This window comes from Populus euphratica, unplaced genomic scaffold (genome assembly GCF_000495115.2).
Source record: "Populus euphratica unplaced genomic scaffold, PopEup_1.0 scaffold492.1, whole genome shotgun sequence".
NCBI lineage: Eukaryota > Viridiplantae > Streptophyta > Magnoliopsida > Malpighiales > Salicaceae > Populus > Populus euphratica.
Window position 1 is genome coordinate 161,809 of NW_011500366.1, and position 15,697 is coordinate 177,505.

Consider the following 15,697-nt stretch of genomic DNA (forward strand, 5'->3'; position numbering starts at 1 on the left):
TAGATCTCAGATTTAGGTCTACTTTATATGGATAGAAAGGTAAGACATGGCCTACAACTTTCATAGGAGGCCAAGATTTAAAAAGGTCATTTTTAAATCCAACTTATAGCAATAACGAAGAAGTCTGAAACTATCTTACAGCCCGAACATTATTTAGTATTTAGCCCAATCTAGAGTTCTAGAAATCCGAATAACCTTAATTTTTTTTCCTGGAGAGTTAAGACAATTTCTAGAACTTTGATATTTTCAAGTGGTTCAAATGCTGACGTTATCAATGACGTTTTGAGTAGATAAGAGAAGATAAAGATTGTCACTAAGTCAAGAGTTGGTCACCCACTCATCAATTAGTCATCAAATCAATAGCTCCTAATTTTGGCCTATAAAAGGAGGCATTTGCCATGCATTTAGGCATCTTGGTTTCCAGATCAAGATCATGCTCTTGCTTTCTCTCTTTGTATTTTTAGTAATGTTTATGCTTTGCTTTCATTAATATCAACTTTATGCCTTTCAATTCCTTTCATTTGCTTTGTTAACTTTTATCTTATTTATGTTCTTATTTTGTTTATTTATTTTTCTTTCTTTCATTATGTCTAGCTAAGTTTATTATGTCAAGGTGAAAAGGTTACACTAATGGTGTAAGAATAAGTATAGTGTAAACTTAATATGGACTTTAATGTTTGATACTAACATGTTTTGTATTTGTTATCTTGTTCACTCTTTAATACTTGTCTTGTTCACTCTCTTTAATACTTTGTTTGTTAAATGACTAATCTAGATTTATATTGTATAACATTTGGTATAACAAATACTTGGCACTTTTATAGCTCAAACGTATGGTATAACCTACACCTGTACTATGAAAGGAACTTGATTTATTGTTAACATAAGTTATAATCATGAATGCTTGATGAGATTTACAAGTATTAGCATTAATCGAATAAGATAACTAATGTAATCATGTTAACAATTTATAATCTAATTGAAACCTCCTTTGTGTGTGGTTTGCAATTGAATAATAAAAATTTATACTATACTTGTTTGACATACCATTAGTGGATCCTCTAACCTTGATATTTGTTGGTATCATTGTTTAATCCTTACGTTAATCTTTTATCTTCAAGTTCTCATCAACTTCTTTTTCTTCTTCTTCATCTTCTTTATTATTATTAGTATTATTACTACTACTACTATGATTGTTATTATTACTATATATACAAACCCAGACATACATATAAAGTATTTATATTAACTTAATCAAAGTTTTATGCAACATATCATAAATAATTTCACAATATAAATTAACATCTTAATACAATTCTTATTATAAATTCAATAAATATAAAGCACTACTAGACATAACAGAATAGTATTAATTACAAGCAAAAGAGTAGGTTTTGAAAGACTAACCAAAGCTATAAACTTAAAAAAAAATTGAAAAGGTAAGTTCAATAACTTAGTGAATAAATAGCATTCAATATGCACCTACGAGGTAATATAATAGTAAGGAATATATATATAGCATTCAATATATATATACAATTTGTTTTATGCTTTTATTAGAGAGTTTCACAAGTAAGTCTTAATAAGAAATATCATAAGATAAGGCTCGTCAAAAAATTAAAATACAGTGAACAGAATGCTTCAGACTGTGAAATAATTAGCCATCATAGGTTGATAACTCTCTTGACTAGTTAGGATTCAAAATTACAGTGTATATAAAGGCTAATACTACGTTATTAGCATAAGTATTTTGACTAGCATACCATAAGGTTATAATTAAATAAAATAGAATAGTTTCTTAAAGGCTCAATGATTAGTGCTTAAAAGTGCATTTTTATCATGGTTTTATATCATCATTTTGCACTTGAAGTATCAATAACTCCTTAACTAAAATATGTTTTATAAGAATGTATCTAATAATATAAGATACCTATAAATTGTGGTAAATGTCTATTTTTAATGCAGGCCTATCACATAAATGAAAGGATTGATTGATGACTTGAAGAACTTAAATGCTATTAATTCATATGTATATATTGTCTCATATCAAGGATTCGGTTTTAATAAATGATTATGTTTTATCATAAACAAGAGATAATAAACAATATATAAATTACCAAAAAACATGATCAATTTCATATTAACAATTAAAATATCTATACTATACCTCTTGCATATAAAATATTATCTACTAACCTTACTCAAAAGTAAAAAGGACACAATAGTGGATATCAATGAAATCCCTATTGATGCCTAGTAGGTGGAATATCAAGAGTATTTAAATACAAAAGAAAAAATATTAAGAAATAACTCAAAGCAGAAAAAATGAGATTATAACTTTAAATAATCATTCACCATTTACTATTAGGTCAATTAGTTGACCAAAACTTACCAACAGGTCAAATAAAACTATTTAGGCCAATCAATCGATTGAAACTAACCTGCTGGTCGACCAAAGCCAAACAAGCCTCCCAATCAACTGGATTAGAAAAACTAGTCTAATTGATCGGGATTATAGAATCTTGATCCATCAGTCTCCTTAGAAATTTAATTAACCCGTCACACTTTAATCAATACAAGTTCAATTGGGCAAAATAAATTTCTCAAGAAGTATAGATCGAAATTGGTTGTAATTGAAGGAATTAAAGGATCAAGGATTGAAAATATCAAATTAAAAATATTTGGGAGGTCCTATTAAATGAGTTACGGTTTAATTGAACAAATTTTATATCTTATAACCGATTTGGATCTCAATTAAAAAGAATTTTTAAAATCTAATGAAAATTTTAAGAAAATAAAAAAAAATAATGGCTTCTTTTAAGTCTTACCCTCAATTAGGATGATTTCATTTTTTAATTTTGATCAAATTCCTTTTAGGAAAATCAAAACTTGTAGGGGGGTTAACTTTTAAAAAGTGTTAAGCTTCAATGACCATTATAGTAATCTAACGAAACTAAGCAACATTGTTTCAAGGTCAAGTATATATTCATCACTCTCTTTATCTTCATTTTCTACTCCTAAGCTAGAAGCTAGAGAGACCAAAAAACTCTCTATCACTATATAAATTTAGTCGTAGTTGTGGTGAGAACTAGACCTTATTGTTGGACCATTCAAACTCTCACGACCATTATCTCTATCATTATTGATTTATCTAATTTAGGCATCATTTCATATAATTTTATTGTTGAATTCTATAAAAATCCCAAAAAAGACTAGAAAACAAAGTTATAAATGGTTATGAATTAAGATTTGTACAAACAATTATGATTATTAAAAGGTAGAAATAAAATACTAATAAGTTAGCTAATACTAAATTGAATAAAAAGGAAAAAGGGAGGCTAAATCTTTTAAACATAATAATGTGAGGGATTAAAAAAAAAGAGAAGAGAAATTAGCCTTCTTTTAAGAGGAAGTCAATAGGATGTAAAGGAGAAGAACATCTATCTTTTTCAACTTCTCCTAAACCTACCTTCATAAATCAACCATGCATGTCACCTTTCAACCTTGAAAAAGAGAAACAATAAGGGAGGTGAATTAGAAACCTTAAGAGAACTACATGAGCTGCTATTAAAAAAAATGAGATGCTATTAAAAAAAAAACAAGGAAGAATAGAAGACTTGTTAGAGTAAGTTATAAGAAGAACAAAAGAAGTGGAATGGAAAGGAAAAAGAAAACCATAAGGGGGTGTCCGAGGGAGATAAAAATGCAAGTTAGAAGGACATTATACATTTTCAAAGCAAATTTTGTAAGTAAACTTTAGAAATTTCAGATTTCCTTAATTATGGTTCTTGAACCAATTTAGAGGAAATGAAGAATTTGCATAATTAGACGAAATAGAAAGGGAATAACTTAGAGATATAACATTATTGTCCAGAAATAATAAAGAATTGAGAGTGAAATTAAGGCCTCACTCATTTAGCCAAGAGGAAGAAAGGGGTTCTTTAATGTGTGTTTATACATATAATTGATGATTTAATATATTTTTTTTCCATCATTTAGATGATTTTTAGTAGCAAAGAATCTCACCTCTCAAGTTTTTTATTGCTTTTGAATATGCTTAGTTGTGTTGCTTAAGTTTAAATGTGTAGAACAAAATTAGATCATGTTAATATAGATGAGAATTTAATCACATTGGATTGAAAAACACAAAAAGAATTGTTATTGAATTAAGACCTATATTTGGCTATGCTAAGAAATTATAGAAGAAACAATATAATTCTTGATTAAAAATGATCTATGTTTTGGCCACTCATGGAAGAAAATAAAAGAAAGATTGTGTGTGTTGATAATTATGCATCATAAAAATAAATAACTTTGACAAAACAAAAATTGATTATATTGAAACACAACTTAAGAGAATAAAGAATTTTATTTAGTGGTTGATAATTACACATGTTCAAGAATATATTAGAGATAAATTTAGATAAGTTGCAAACTCTAATATGATGATATATTAGTCATAGATTTTTTAGAGTATATATTTATCTTACATATTGCATGCAAATTTTTAAATTGTATTGAGTGTTAGTAATGATTATTTAATTTGATAATGGACATATGTGCAAGACAAATGATGAAAACAGGGATTTTATTAACACAAATAAGTTAATAGAATGAATGAGATTGAGATGGAAACAAGTGTTTGTCAACGCTTGGGATTGACATTGAATAAGGGGGAAATTTTGCTCGATTTTTTATAAATAAAAAAATTCCCTTGACTTCCAAATTATATCTTGAAAGGTTTATTAAGACTAATGATATATTCCAAGATCATTACAACCTCTCATAAATGTTGTCATCGTTTGATAATTTTTAATTTGTATTGCTTATTTCTCTTTTTTTATTCACTTTTAATCTTATTGTTTTTATGGTTTTGGCTTTTATATTAACGAGTATCTTGATGATCCTTGCAAGGAGAGCATCTTTATTCTCTCTCTCGTACTAGGGCTTGTGGTCTTGACTTATCCTAGCCTTTTTATGATTTAATTTTGTTGCTTAGGCATCCAATGACTTGCTCTCATTTGAGTAGGTCATTTTCTCCACCCTATAAATAGCATTAGGTTTTTTATGAAAAAAGAAAGAAAGAAAAAAGAGAGAGAGAAAAGATAATAAATAAAGAGATCAACAACGAGAAAATAAAGAACAAAATGAACTATTTAAGAAATTTGAGGGAGAAAGAAATTCTATTAATAAGAGGAAGTGAAAGACAATTTTAAATTTTTAAAAAGATTTGGATTCTTTAGGTTTTAAGTTTTGGATAAAGGAAAGAGGAATACAGTGTTACCATCACTAAAATTCAAAGCCCTAACTTTATCTAGTTGAGCCATGCCTTCTTGTTTTAGCATCTCCCCCCGGCCCCAGCCTCTTACCCTCTTTATTTGTTCTTTTTGCTTATTATGCTTTTAATCATACATCTCATGTTTGATATTTTTTAATAGTTTATGCTACTTGCTAAAGATTGTTTATGGCTCTATATGCATTTCTTATGTTTCCTTTCTTGCAAATTTAATGGTGTTGATATATTACATGTGATTGTGGCTTTTCTTGTTAAATGTTTATGGTATTTCTATGTGAGGAGCGCTGCTAGTGTTCTATGTCCTTAAGTTTGAACTTGTAACAAAAGTGATTTCTTGTTGAATGTTGTTGAATCTCTTATGAATGGCATTGATGGTGTCTTAAATCCATGTGCTTGAAACTATAAAATGCTTCCTTTTATATGTTTGTTTTTTTTTTTTTGGTGTTTGGTTTGAGAATGATATGATTTAATGTACACTACTAGGTGGGTTATATGTTCTCTTAAAGTTGAAGCCATGTATATCCTAAATAGACAAACATTTGGTTAATAATTTGATTATTCCCTTTGATATAGTGTGAGCATGTTCTAAAATTTGGTGTTATTTTTTGACAATCTTATCTTAAAAAGTTTGTTGTAATTTAATGAATGATCTTATATTAATGTTTATATCATATTAGAATGCATATATAGCTCTCAAATTAGCTTTTATGAGCTAGTTGAATCTAACCTCAACCAAAATAGATCTTCTAAAATACTTATCCATATCCAAGTATTTGTTATTTTGAAAATATTCATGCATTTTTGGTCGAGACCCTTAGAATAGTTCTTATCTTGCACTTGATATGCTATTGGCCATTTACTTACTATTACAACATCAAATTTTATTTCAAATTGAGTTTTGTCTAAATTAGTGGAGGTTTCCAAGTTGTTTGCTCTCGGTTCTCAACCTTAAAATCAACAAAACCTTTGACTCATATATTTTTAGATCTTGAAACACATGATAAGGCCTATCAAGTTTTAGTCAACATTAAAAGGTTTAATAAGCTGACATTCTATATTTTAAAGTAAAAACCCACTTTTATTGTATTCAAAATATCACTTCAAATTATTTTAGTTACTTAAAATATCATTTCAACTATATAAGGTAAATGGACTTGTTAAAAAGAAATAGTTTTTCCTGGGGTTTTCTAAAATTACTTGGTTGTTACTTCTAGGTGTTCAAAGTATATGGACTCTATATGGTCCATGAATTTGGATTTTAAGATGAGCAATAGGATATTTAAGTCTATTTTTTTTTAAATAATTGAGAGTATTGATTTTTAAAATAAAATTGCTAAAAGATATCTGACAAACAAAATAAAAATAAAAATTATTCACTTATTATGTATCAATACTATGAAAGCTAGTCAAAGCACAATAAGTAAATTTAAAAGGTGAGTATCAAATGGCACACCTAAAGAAAATAAACCCTATAAAAGTTATTGTCAAGATGTTTTCCAAAAATAACCATAATATTACTAAAATCTAACCCAGGTAGAGGAGATGAATTCACATCCAGTCAATAATTTGATAAGACTAAGATATATAAGTTTCAAGTCATGAGGTTGAGATAACTTTATATAAAATAAAAAAAATTCATAATACTCAATTTTCAACAATCTAATATATGACGATGAAAAAAATCAATCAACAAAAACGATAAAAAAAACAACTCATATAATATTATTATGCCTCGTGAGTTAGATCATGTAAATAAAATAACTCAATTAAAATATTTTATATAAATTAAATTATTTAATTTATTATCAATTCAATAAATTAATTTATTTATATTTGAAGATAAGGTGTAATATGTAATAATGCGTCATGTATTTTTAAATTTTAAAAAAATTATATATATATGATTTAACCTTTTAATAACTATTTTTTTAATGTAATTATTATCTTTTTATTTATAATATTATGATTTTTATATTGGATTAAAAAAAGTGTTTATTCTTTAAATTATATTTATTATATAATTATTGATTCTTTAAATAAAATTTGAAATTTTTTTAAAACTTTAATTAAAAAATAAATAAATAAAAATTTTACTTTTAAGAACTACGGCATCAAACTGATGGGTGGGGGAATAAAAAATAAAGACGCTACAAAAGATAAAGTGAAAGGTAATAATATAATTGTTATTAGTTAAAAATTACTTACGAGGTGATTTTTGTCTAAAAAATTATCAAGTTGGGAAAAAGTTGGTCAATTGCGTTTTCAACTTCTCTTTCAATGAATGAAAAAAAATTAAAAAATAGTTTATTTAAACAAAAACTCTATCTTTCCTGAAAAATTAAAATAATACTTTTTTATTGAACAGACCCAAAAATTTTCGTCCTTTCAATGCCCAGCCATCCAACCCTTTGTAAATTGTAACATCTAATTGGTAATTACAGTTTTGGCCGCGGATTTCATCTCTTTATTAATTATCACCACTGCTCTCTCCAAATTTTCATCTCATTTTAGCAACACAGTACAATATTTTTTAAAATTTTATTTTTTAATAAAATATTAATTTCTTTATGTATTTTCAATGTTTTGATATGAAAATCTTAAAAGTAATTTTTTAAAATACAAATTATTTTAATTTATTTTTACATGAATTTTTTTTAAAAAACAAACGTAACTATATTATCAAATAAATATTAACCTTGAAATATCAAGTTACCAAAACACCCTCCGTTCTCTTTCGCAAATCATGTGGCAAATTGGTAATTCAAATTCTTCAAGATCAACTTATTCACCCCACCAGGAATCTTCTCATTCTCAACATGGCCTCTACCATCCAAACCCAACAAGCAAATTCGGATTATGCCCTGCATGTTATAGCTACTTAAATATATATATATATATATATATATATAAGTACTGTATATGTGACACGTGGTTCTGCAGTTCAGCTATTTTTTTAAAAAAATAATGTTTAAATAATATTAATTTATTTTAAAAAATTCACAATTCCACATCATAAAAATAAAAATAATAATTATTAAAGATAGAATGATAAAATATAAAAATTATTGAATAAAAAAATCTAAAATAAATATAAAAATTATTGAATAAATTTTTTTTAAAAAACAAAATACTAGTAAATCTGAATAACATAGCAAAGATTTGCAAATATGATCTTGAGAAATGGACAGTTTGGTAAAAGTTATAATAAAAAAAAACAAAGTTTAATATTAAAAAATTAAATTTTGAAGAAGAAAATTGACAAAAACCATAAAAATTAACCTAAAAACCTGTTACACCTTATCAAATCTCTTACATAGATTATAAAATGATAATAACCTAATTAAAATGATATGATTAAGAAAAAAACAATGTCAATCTTTATTAACTTTTCAAATTTATAATCCTAACCAATAATTAAATCGAAAGCACCCTATTTAAAAAACTTGGCTATGCCCAATAGGTTAATTTGTGATCGAGGTTTAGGCCGAGCTAAATTTCAAAAGAAATTTGTGAAGAATTGATCTAATGTAAAATGGTAAAAAACTGGTGTTGACCCATGTCTAGTTAACCCGGGACAACTTTAGTTAAAACTAGGTTAAAATTGTTGGCTATTTTCTTTTTTTTTTTAAAAAAAATATTTCAAATTTTTTTATCAAATCAAAAGACTTGGTTAGCTTGGATTAATTCTAGTTAGCCAGCTTGACTTGTGACCTGTGACCTATGATTTGTTCTGTGTCGAGTTTAAAAATTTTGAGAAATGTTATGAAGATCAAATTTCAATAAATTAAATGTCAAATGATAAAATAAAATATTCAATTATATAAAATGACAAAAAAATAACAATTAAAAAAACATGAATCTCATTTGAAAAATAAAATGAGAGGATAACTTAAAATCTTGAATTAAAGGAAAAAATCACAAAAACAAAAACAAATTAATATAAGAATCTAAAATAAAAAAATAAAAATTAATATAACAAGGATTAAGAGAACATTTAGGAAGGCGATGTAAATTATAGTTTTAAAAAATTTAATTTTTTTTGATAAAAAATAATTTTTTTTATATATTTTGGATTATTTTGATATGCTGATCTTAAATTTTTAAAAAATAAAAAACCTAATTTTGATATATTTCTGATCTTAAATTTTTTAAAAATAAAAAACCTAATTTTGATATATTTCAGCATAAAAATTACTTCTAAAAGCAACATGAACGACATTCTCAAATTTAAAAAAAATTAAAAAAATCCAAGATTATAGATTTAATTATAAAATTAAAAATAAATTAAAATTTGATAAAAAAATAAAGAATTAAAATTAAAAATCAAAGGATTAAACTTGAAATATTATTAAATTTTAAATTAAAGAGAAAAATTAAAAAGAAAAATTAAATTTATAAAAAAAGAAAAAAGAAAAATATGAGGATTAAATTTAAAAAAATAAAAAAAAATCATAAATATACAGAAAAAATTAAAAATAAATTAAAATTTAATAAAAATATAAAAACCGGAACATCAAGAAAAAACCTAAAAAATTATAAAATAAAAGGAATAAATTTTATTTTATTAATGGCAAGTCGAAAAACCTGAAAGTTTTTAATTTTTTACTTCGATATTTTCGACTCTAAAATTCAAATATAAAATGACTTGCCTAGCTCTCTGCCCAATGCACTTTGTCTTGGTACGTACCTCTCAAAAGACTGTTACTCCATCACCACTACCACCATCACCTCTACCAAAACCAAAACATATCCTAGACCTAGAAAGACGCCTTGATAGAGAGATAGGCAAAACAAAGGTCATTTTGGAAAACCCAGAAGCATTTATATTTTTTTTAGCGAAGGGAAAAAAAACTTAATTAAACGGTACCATGTTTTTGTAGCAGCTAATAACCTTATTTTTTGTGTGTTCGTTGTTTCTTTTGTTTGGTTCCAAGGACGCAAGTAATCAATGACCATGAAACCCCCTCGGACATTGATCTAAGTACTGTAAGTTCTCTCACACTCTCGCGTTCAAAAAGTGTTTCACTTTTCCTTCTGGCTCCAAATCAAGAACACCAAAGCGCAACCAAAGGACAGGCTTGATCTAGAGCGTGTAGAGAGACGACAACAGCAGCAGCAGTATGGGTTGTTGTTACTCAAGAATAGAGAGAGAAGAGATGGTGTCAAGATGCAAAGCAAGGAAGAGATACATGAAACAACTTGTCAAAGCAAGACAATCTCTTTCTGCTTCACATGCAATGTACATCCGTTCACTTCGCAGTACTGGATCAGCCCTTCTTCAGTTCTCCAACACTGAAACCGACCTCCACCTCCACCACCACCACCATCACCGCCGCCTCCCACCCATCCATCGCTCCCCACCACCACTACAACCCAACCCACCACCACCTCCCCCACCTCCCATGAGCCCAAGCTCGGACACATGGACAACCACAACCACCGCAACCGCTGCCTCCCCGCTTCCGCCCCCTCCCCCACCGCCTCCACCAGTGGTGGCGTCGAGTTGGGATTTCTGGGACCCCTTTGTCCCTCCTCCGCCGAGGTCAATGGAGGAGGAGGAGTGGGAGGAGGTGACCACCACCACCACTGCATCGGAGATGGTAGCGGTGGTCCCACCTTCGGTGGTTAGTGGGTTTTCGAAAGAGACTGCTAGTGGAAGTGGGAGTGAGCTTGCTATGGTGGTTTCAAGAAATAGTAAAGATTTGGTGGAGATCATTAAAGAAGTCGATGAATATTTTCTTAAAGCTGCTGATGCTGGTGGTCAACTTTCTTGTGTTTTGGAAGTTTCAAGCCCTAACTTGTCAGCAAGTCAAAGCAAAGGAGGTTAGTTAGTCTTTGATCTTGTAGTTTTATACATTTGTTTTATTATAGTTCCATTTTCTTGTTTTGACTTTGTTTGGTTAATGAGAAAACTGGAGAATCAAAAATTGTTCTTTGTCTTTTATTTAGATGTTTGATTTGATTCGTTTTCTTGGGTCATGTTCATTTTGTTTGTTGATGTTGCAGGTAAAAGTTATAATTATGGATGCCGTTTGACCAGTCCATCATTGTGGACATGGGGTTCAAGTTCAAAGCTTAATGGGTTTGGAAAGATTAGTGAGGAAATGGTTGTTAGTCATGGAGGATGCGGGGGTGCAGCTCATGTTAGTCATTGTTCAACTTTGGAGAGACTATGTGCCTGGGAGAAGAAGCTCTTCCTGGAGGTCAAGGTATGGCCTTGATGGACCATATTTTGTTGATTACATACTGGGTTATCTCTAATTGTACTTGAGGAGTCAAAAAGAGTAAAGAAGCGAGTCATAGGCTGTCCTGTCTCTATCTATCTAATTAAAGATGATATTCTTATGTTATTTATCAAGTACTTCTTTTCCCTTTTTTTTTTTAAATTTTAATCGAGAGATTATGCTGTTGTGCTGTAGAATGCCGAGAGTTTGAAAATTGAGCATGAGAAGAAGTTAGCATTGCTGAGGAAGCTAGAGGTTAAGAGGGTTGAGTATGTAAAGACGGAGAAGACCAAGAAAGAAGTAGAGAAGTTGCAGTCCCAGATGATGGTCGCCGCTCAGGGCATCGAGTCCATTTCCTCGGAAATCATCAAATTAAGGGAGACAGAGCTTTACCCTCAACTCCTTGAGCTTGTAAAAGGGTCGGTCATTTTTGTTTTTTCAATAGTACTTTTCGTTGGGCCCATGACCTAGCTGCATTTAAGAGCTGAAGCAACAAACAAGTAACCCCTAAGTTTTCACGTGACCCATATCGCATCATTTTCCTTTCATAGAGTGAGTCCAAACGGCTACCGGGTTTTAGGGCCGAAGCTTGTGGCACCTTGAATTCTCATAATTATTACAGGCACAAAATGGAAAATTGACCTTGGCCCACACTTGCGTTTGAATCTGGCTCTGTTGTGGTCATAGCTTAGTATTGTTGCAGCCCCTGGTCTTAAAGCCTTGCAAAATTCGAAGGATGGAGTAGACATAAAGAACTGGAAGATAATAATAAAAATACCCAGTGAAAGTCAACTTTGGATTTTTTTTATTTTTGCTCGTATATATACAGTACATAATTTACTTTTGTCTGCCTTTATTGGCTTGTTTTGTCTCTCTTGCTTGCTTTTATTTCGAAGTGATAGGAATCCAGCTGTGCCAAGGGCTATGAGACCTCAGTTTAGCTTGTGAATCTCTCTTTGCATCCATTGGAGTTTTGTCGTCTCACTGTGTTGCTAAGGTAGAATCTTAAGGCACAGTGTGCTAGTGAGGCATTGGTAGATGTGGGCTGGAGTCAATATGGTGTAATTATAGCTTTACTGTGGCGGACTCTGGTAGATGTGGGCTTGTGTCAATAGTGTGTAATTATAACTTTACTGTTGCGGACTTTGGTGGCAGGTTGAATTAATAGAAATTTGGTATTCTTTGTCATGTGTTGGATCCTGGCCATCTCGCAAAATTATTTCCATTTGGAAATCAGAATTTTACCATTATCAAATATAGTGCAAGCAATCCAATAAAATAGCGATGAACAATTTCAGTTTTGAAGACAGTAGAGGGTATGAGCCTATATCTGATAAATATCCTGCCAAATTATTCTTTACACTTTATTAGACATGGAGGCAGACATGGCTTATGAGATAAAGTATAAGATTTGTCATGATGCTCGTGCTTAAATAAAACCTTCTTTTCCTTTGCAGGTCAATGTGCATGTGGAGAAGCATGTACGAGTTGCACCAGGTCCAGACACACATTGTTCAGCAGCTCAAATATCTCAACACAATCCCATCTACTGAGCCGACATCTGAGATTCATAGGCAGTCGACTCTCCAGCTTGAGCTTGAGGTCCACCAATGGCACCAATCATTTTGCAATGTAGTCAAGGCTCAGCGGGATTACATTCAGTCCCTCACAGGCTGGCTGCGACTTAGCCTTTTCCAGTTCAGCAAAAACCCAATTTCAAGAACCAGTCAGGAATCAAGAATTTATTCCCTTTGTGAAGAATGGCACCATGCAGTTGATCGGATTCCTGACAAAGTGGCTTCTGAAGGAATCAAGAGCTTCTTAGCAGTAATTCATGCTATTGTAGTTCAACAAGCAGAAGAGCATAAGCAAAAGAAGAAGTCAGAATCTGCATTCAAAGAGTTTGAGAAGAAGGCTGCTGAGCTTAGATCGCTGGAGAGCAAGTATGGTCCGTACTCGATGCCTGAAACTCCTAGCACTACAAGGAAAAAAGACCCAGTTATGGAGAAAAGAGCAAAGGTTGAGATCTCGCGGGCAAAGGCAGAGGAAGAAAAGAGTAAGCATGAAAAGTCAATTAGCGTAACCAGGTCAATGACAATGAACAACCTCCAGATGGGATTCCCACATGTTTTTCAGGCAATGGTCGGATTTTCGAGTGTGTGTATGAATGCTTTTGAATCGCTATACAATCAAGCCAAGAATGCTGACCAAGAGCATGATGTGAAGCGGCTATTACCCTGAGAAAAGAACTGTATTTAGGATAAAGAAAGTATTGGTCATTAGTGTTCTGTATATAGATAGGAATCCTTTCGAGTAGATGCGGAATGTGGCTGAAGCCTGGAAAAGCAAACCACCTATAGATGGAAAAATTATCGAGGTCCAGAGCACATATGGAGGCCAGCATGTGTTAGGAGATAGACTTTGAAAGGAAGGTTATGGAGGCTTACCATTAGGGTTTCGCTCCAGTGTTGTTGATCTGTAATATTGAAGTGTGTGTGAGTTGTCTTGTAATGTCTTTTGATCTGATTTAAAAGTAAAAAAAACTAATAATTTTGTTGAGTTTATATGCAAGGTGACTTGTTTCTTGGATGTGAAATTCATGTATGGTTGCGGTTTTAATCTCTGTCCCAAGTTCAACAACACGCTTGTCCTGATGAAAGATGCCATGACGTGGCCTTTTTCTAGATGAATTCAAATGAACGCCCGGTTTGTTCATCGCTCTTACAGTCTTGTAACATGCAATTCATTGTCTGAATTTTTAGTTGATGTTTTTTGAGTTTTTTGTTTTTGAAGAAAAATATTAAATTGATTTTTTTAATTTTAATATATTAATATAAAAAATACAAGATATTTTAATATATTTTTAAGTTAATAATATTTTTTAAAAACATTTTACATCATAATATTAATTATGTAATGGTACATTTAACAAAGTGAGTGATGCATATTGTTACTAAACCATGCACCGCATTGTCAATCCACGTAACAAAGCAACTTTTGAAAATTAAAGGCATTTTATATATATAAACCTTTAATTTTAAAAAGCCTTTAATTTTAAAAAGTTGCTTTGTGACGTGGATTGACTATATATATATATATATATATGTATATATATAATGCTATTTTAGTATATTAATTAGAGATCAATAAGATCTTTAAATAAAGCCCAAAAATTAATGTTCAGGGTTTATAATTTCTTTTTAGTTTATTTATAATATATTTTTTAGTTGACTTTAAAACTCTCATTATTTATAATTTTTTTAGTATATTATTTTTTTAATTTTTTTATGATTTCTTTCAATTTTTTTATGATTTTTTTCTATTTTGTTGAGGATTTTTATTGATTTTGTTTTTAAACTTTTAGGTGTTTCTTGTTGATTTAGATTTTTTTTAAAACTTTTAGGTGTTTCTTGTTGATTTAGATAAGTTTTTAGGTTTATTTAAAGAGTTTTAAACCTCTTATAAAAATAGATTACTTGAAGAAAAAATAACAAATAATAAAAAAATTAGAATTTTATATGGTAATTCTATTAAGAGAATTTTATGTTCATTTACTTGATATTTTTTATATTGTTTTTATTTCGCCACTAACTATCAATGCAAATTCAAATACATTGATTGTTTACTTAGAATTATGATGGAATTGAGGGATACGAAGAGAGCTCTACAAGGCAGTGATGTTATTATTCCTTCAATAATATTTTTTTTCTTTTCAATTTTTTAGTTCCATCTTTCAAGTTTTGAGCAATTGAGCAAAACAAAATTGATTAGAAGAATACCTTTTCTCACAAGTTTTTGTTTGTTTGTCAAGAAAAAAAAAACTCCTAACTTTTTCATATTTAGAAACTTATATAAGTTGGTCAAAATAATATGTTTTCTCAAAACCATGTTTTATTTTTCTTTTTAATGATAAAAGTGTAAGTGTATATACTTTTATAGTTAATCGAGTTATGTATCTTATTCATATAAAAATATATTTATTATTAATAAAACTATTTTTTTATCTTTAATATTTATTTATATTTGATTAATAAATCTATAGTAAAGATAAAGTTTTTGGAAAAAAATTATTTATAAAAAAAATTATAAAATGATTATAATTATGAAAATTTATAATGTATAAAAGTATTGGCGAACAACTAAAACAACTAAGTTTATTATGTTAAGGTGAAAAGAT

The 15,697-nt window shown here is 29.4% G+C and overlaps 1 protein-coding gene across 1 annotated transcript; it reads left to right on the forward strand.

Moving 5' to 3' along the window:
- Positions 1–9,984: 9,984 nt before the first annotated feature.
- On the forward strand, positions 9,985–13,928 carry LOC105114109 (uncharacterized). The gene is made up of 4 exons (XM_011010533.1): positions 9,985–11,119; positions 11,303–11,505; positions 11,716–11,939; positions 12,978–13,928. The coding sequence occupies exons 1-4, from the start codon at positions 10,417–10,419 to the stop codon at positions 13,759–13,761; spliced, it is 1,914 nt and encodes a 637-aa protein (XP_011008835.1). The 5' UTR covers positions 9,985–10,416; the 3' UTR covers positions 13,762–13,928.
- Positions 13,929–15,697: the final 1,769 nt, after the last annotated feature.

Bases quoted from the DNA above. Each gene is read 5' to 3' on its own strand.
- LOC105114109 (XM_011010533.1), top strand. From the start codon at position 10,417: ATGGGTTGTTGTTACTCAAGAATAGAGAGAGAAGAGATGGTGTCAAGA. The intron at 11,120-11,302 runs GTTAGTTAGTCT...TTGATGTTGCAG, and splicing joins AGCAAGTCAAAGCAAAGGAG to GTAAAAGTTATAATTATGGA. The intron at 11,506-11,715 runs GTATGGCCTTGA...GTTGTGCTGTAG, and splicing joins AGCTCTTCCTGGAGGTCAAG to AATGCCGAGAGTTTGAAAAT.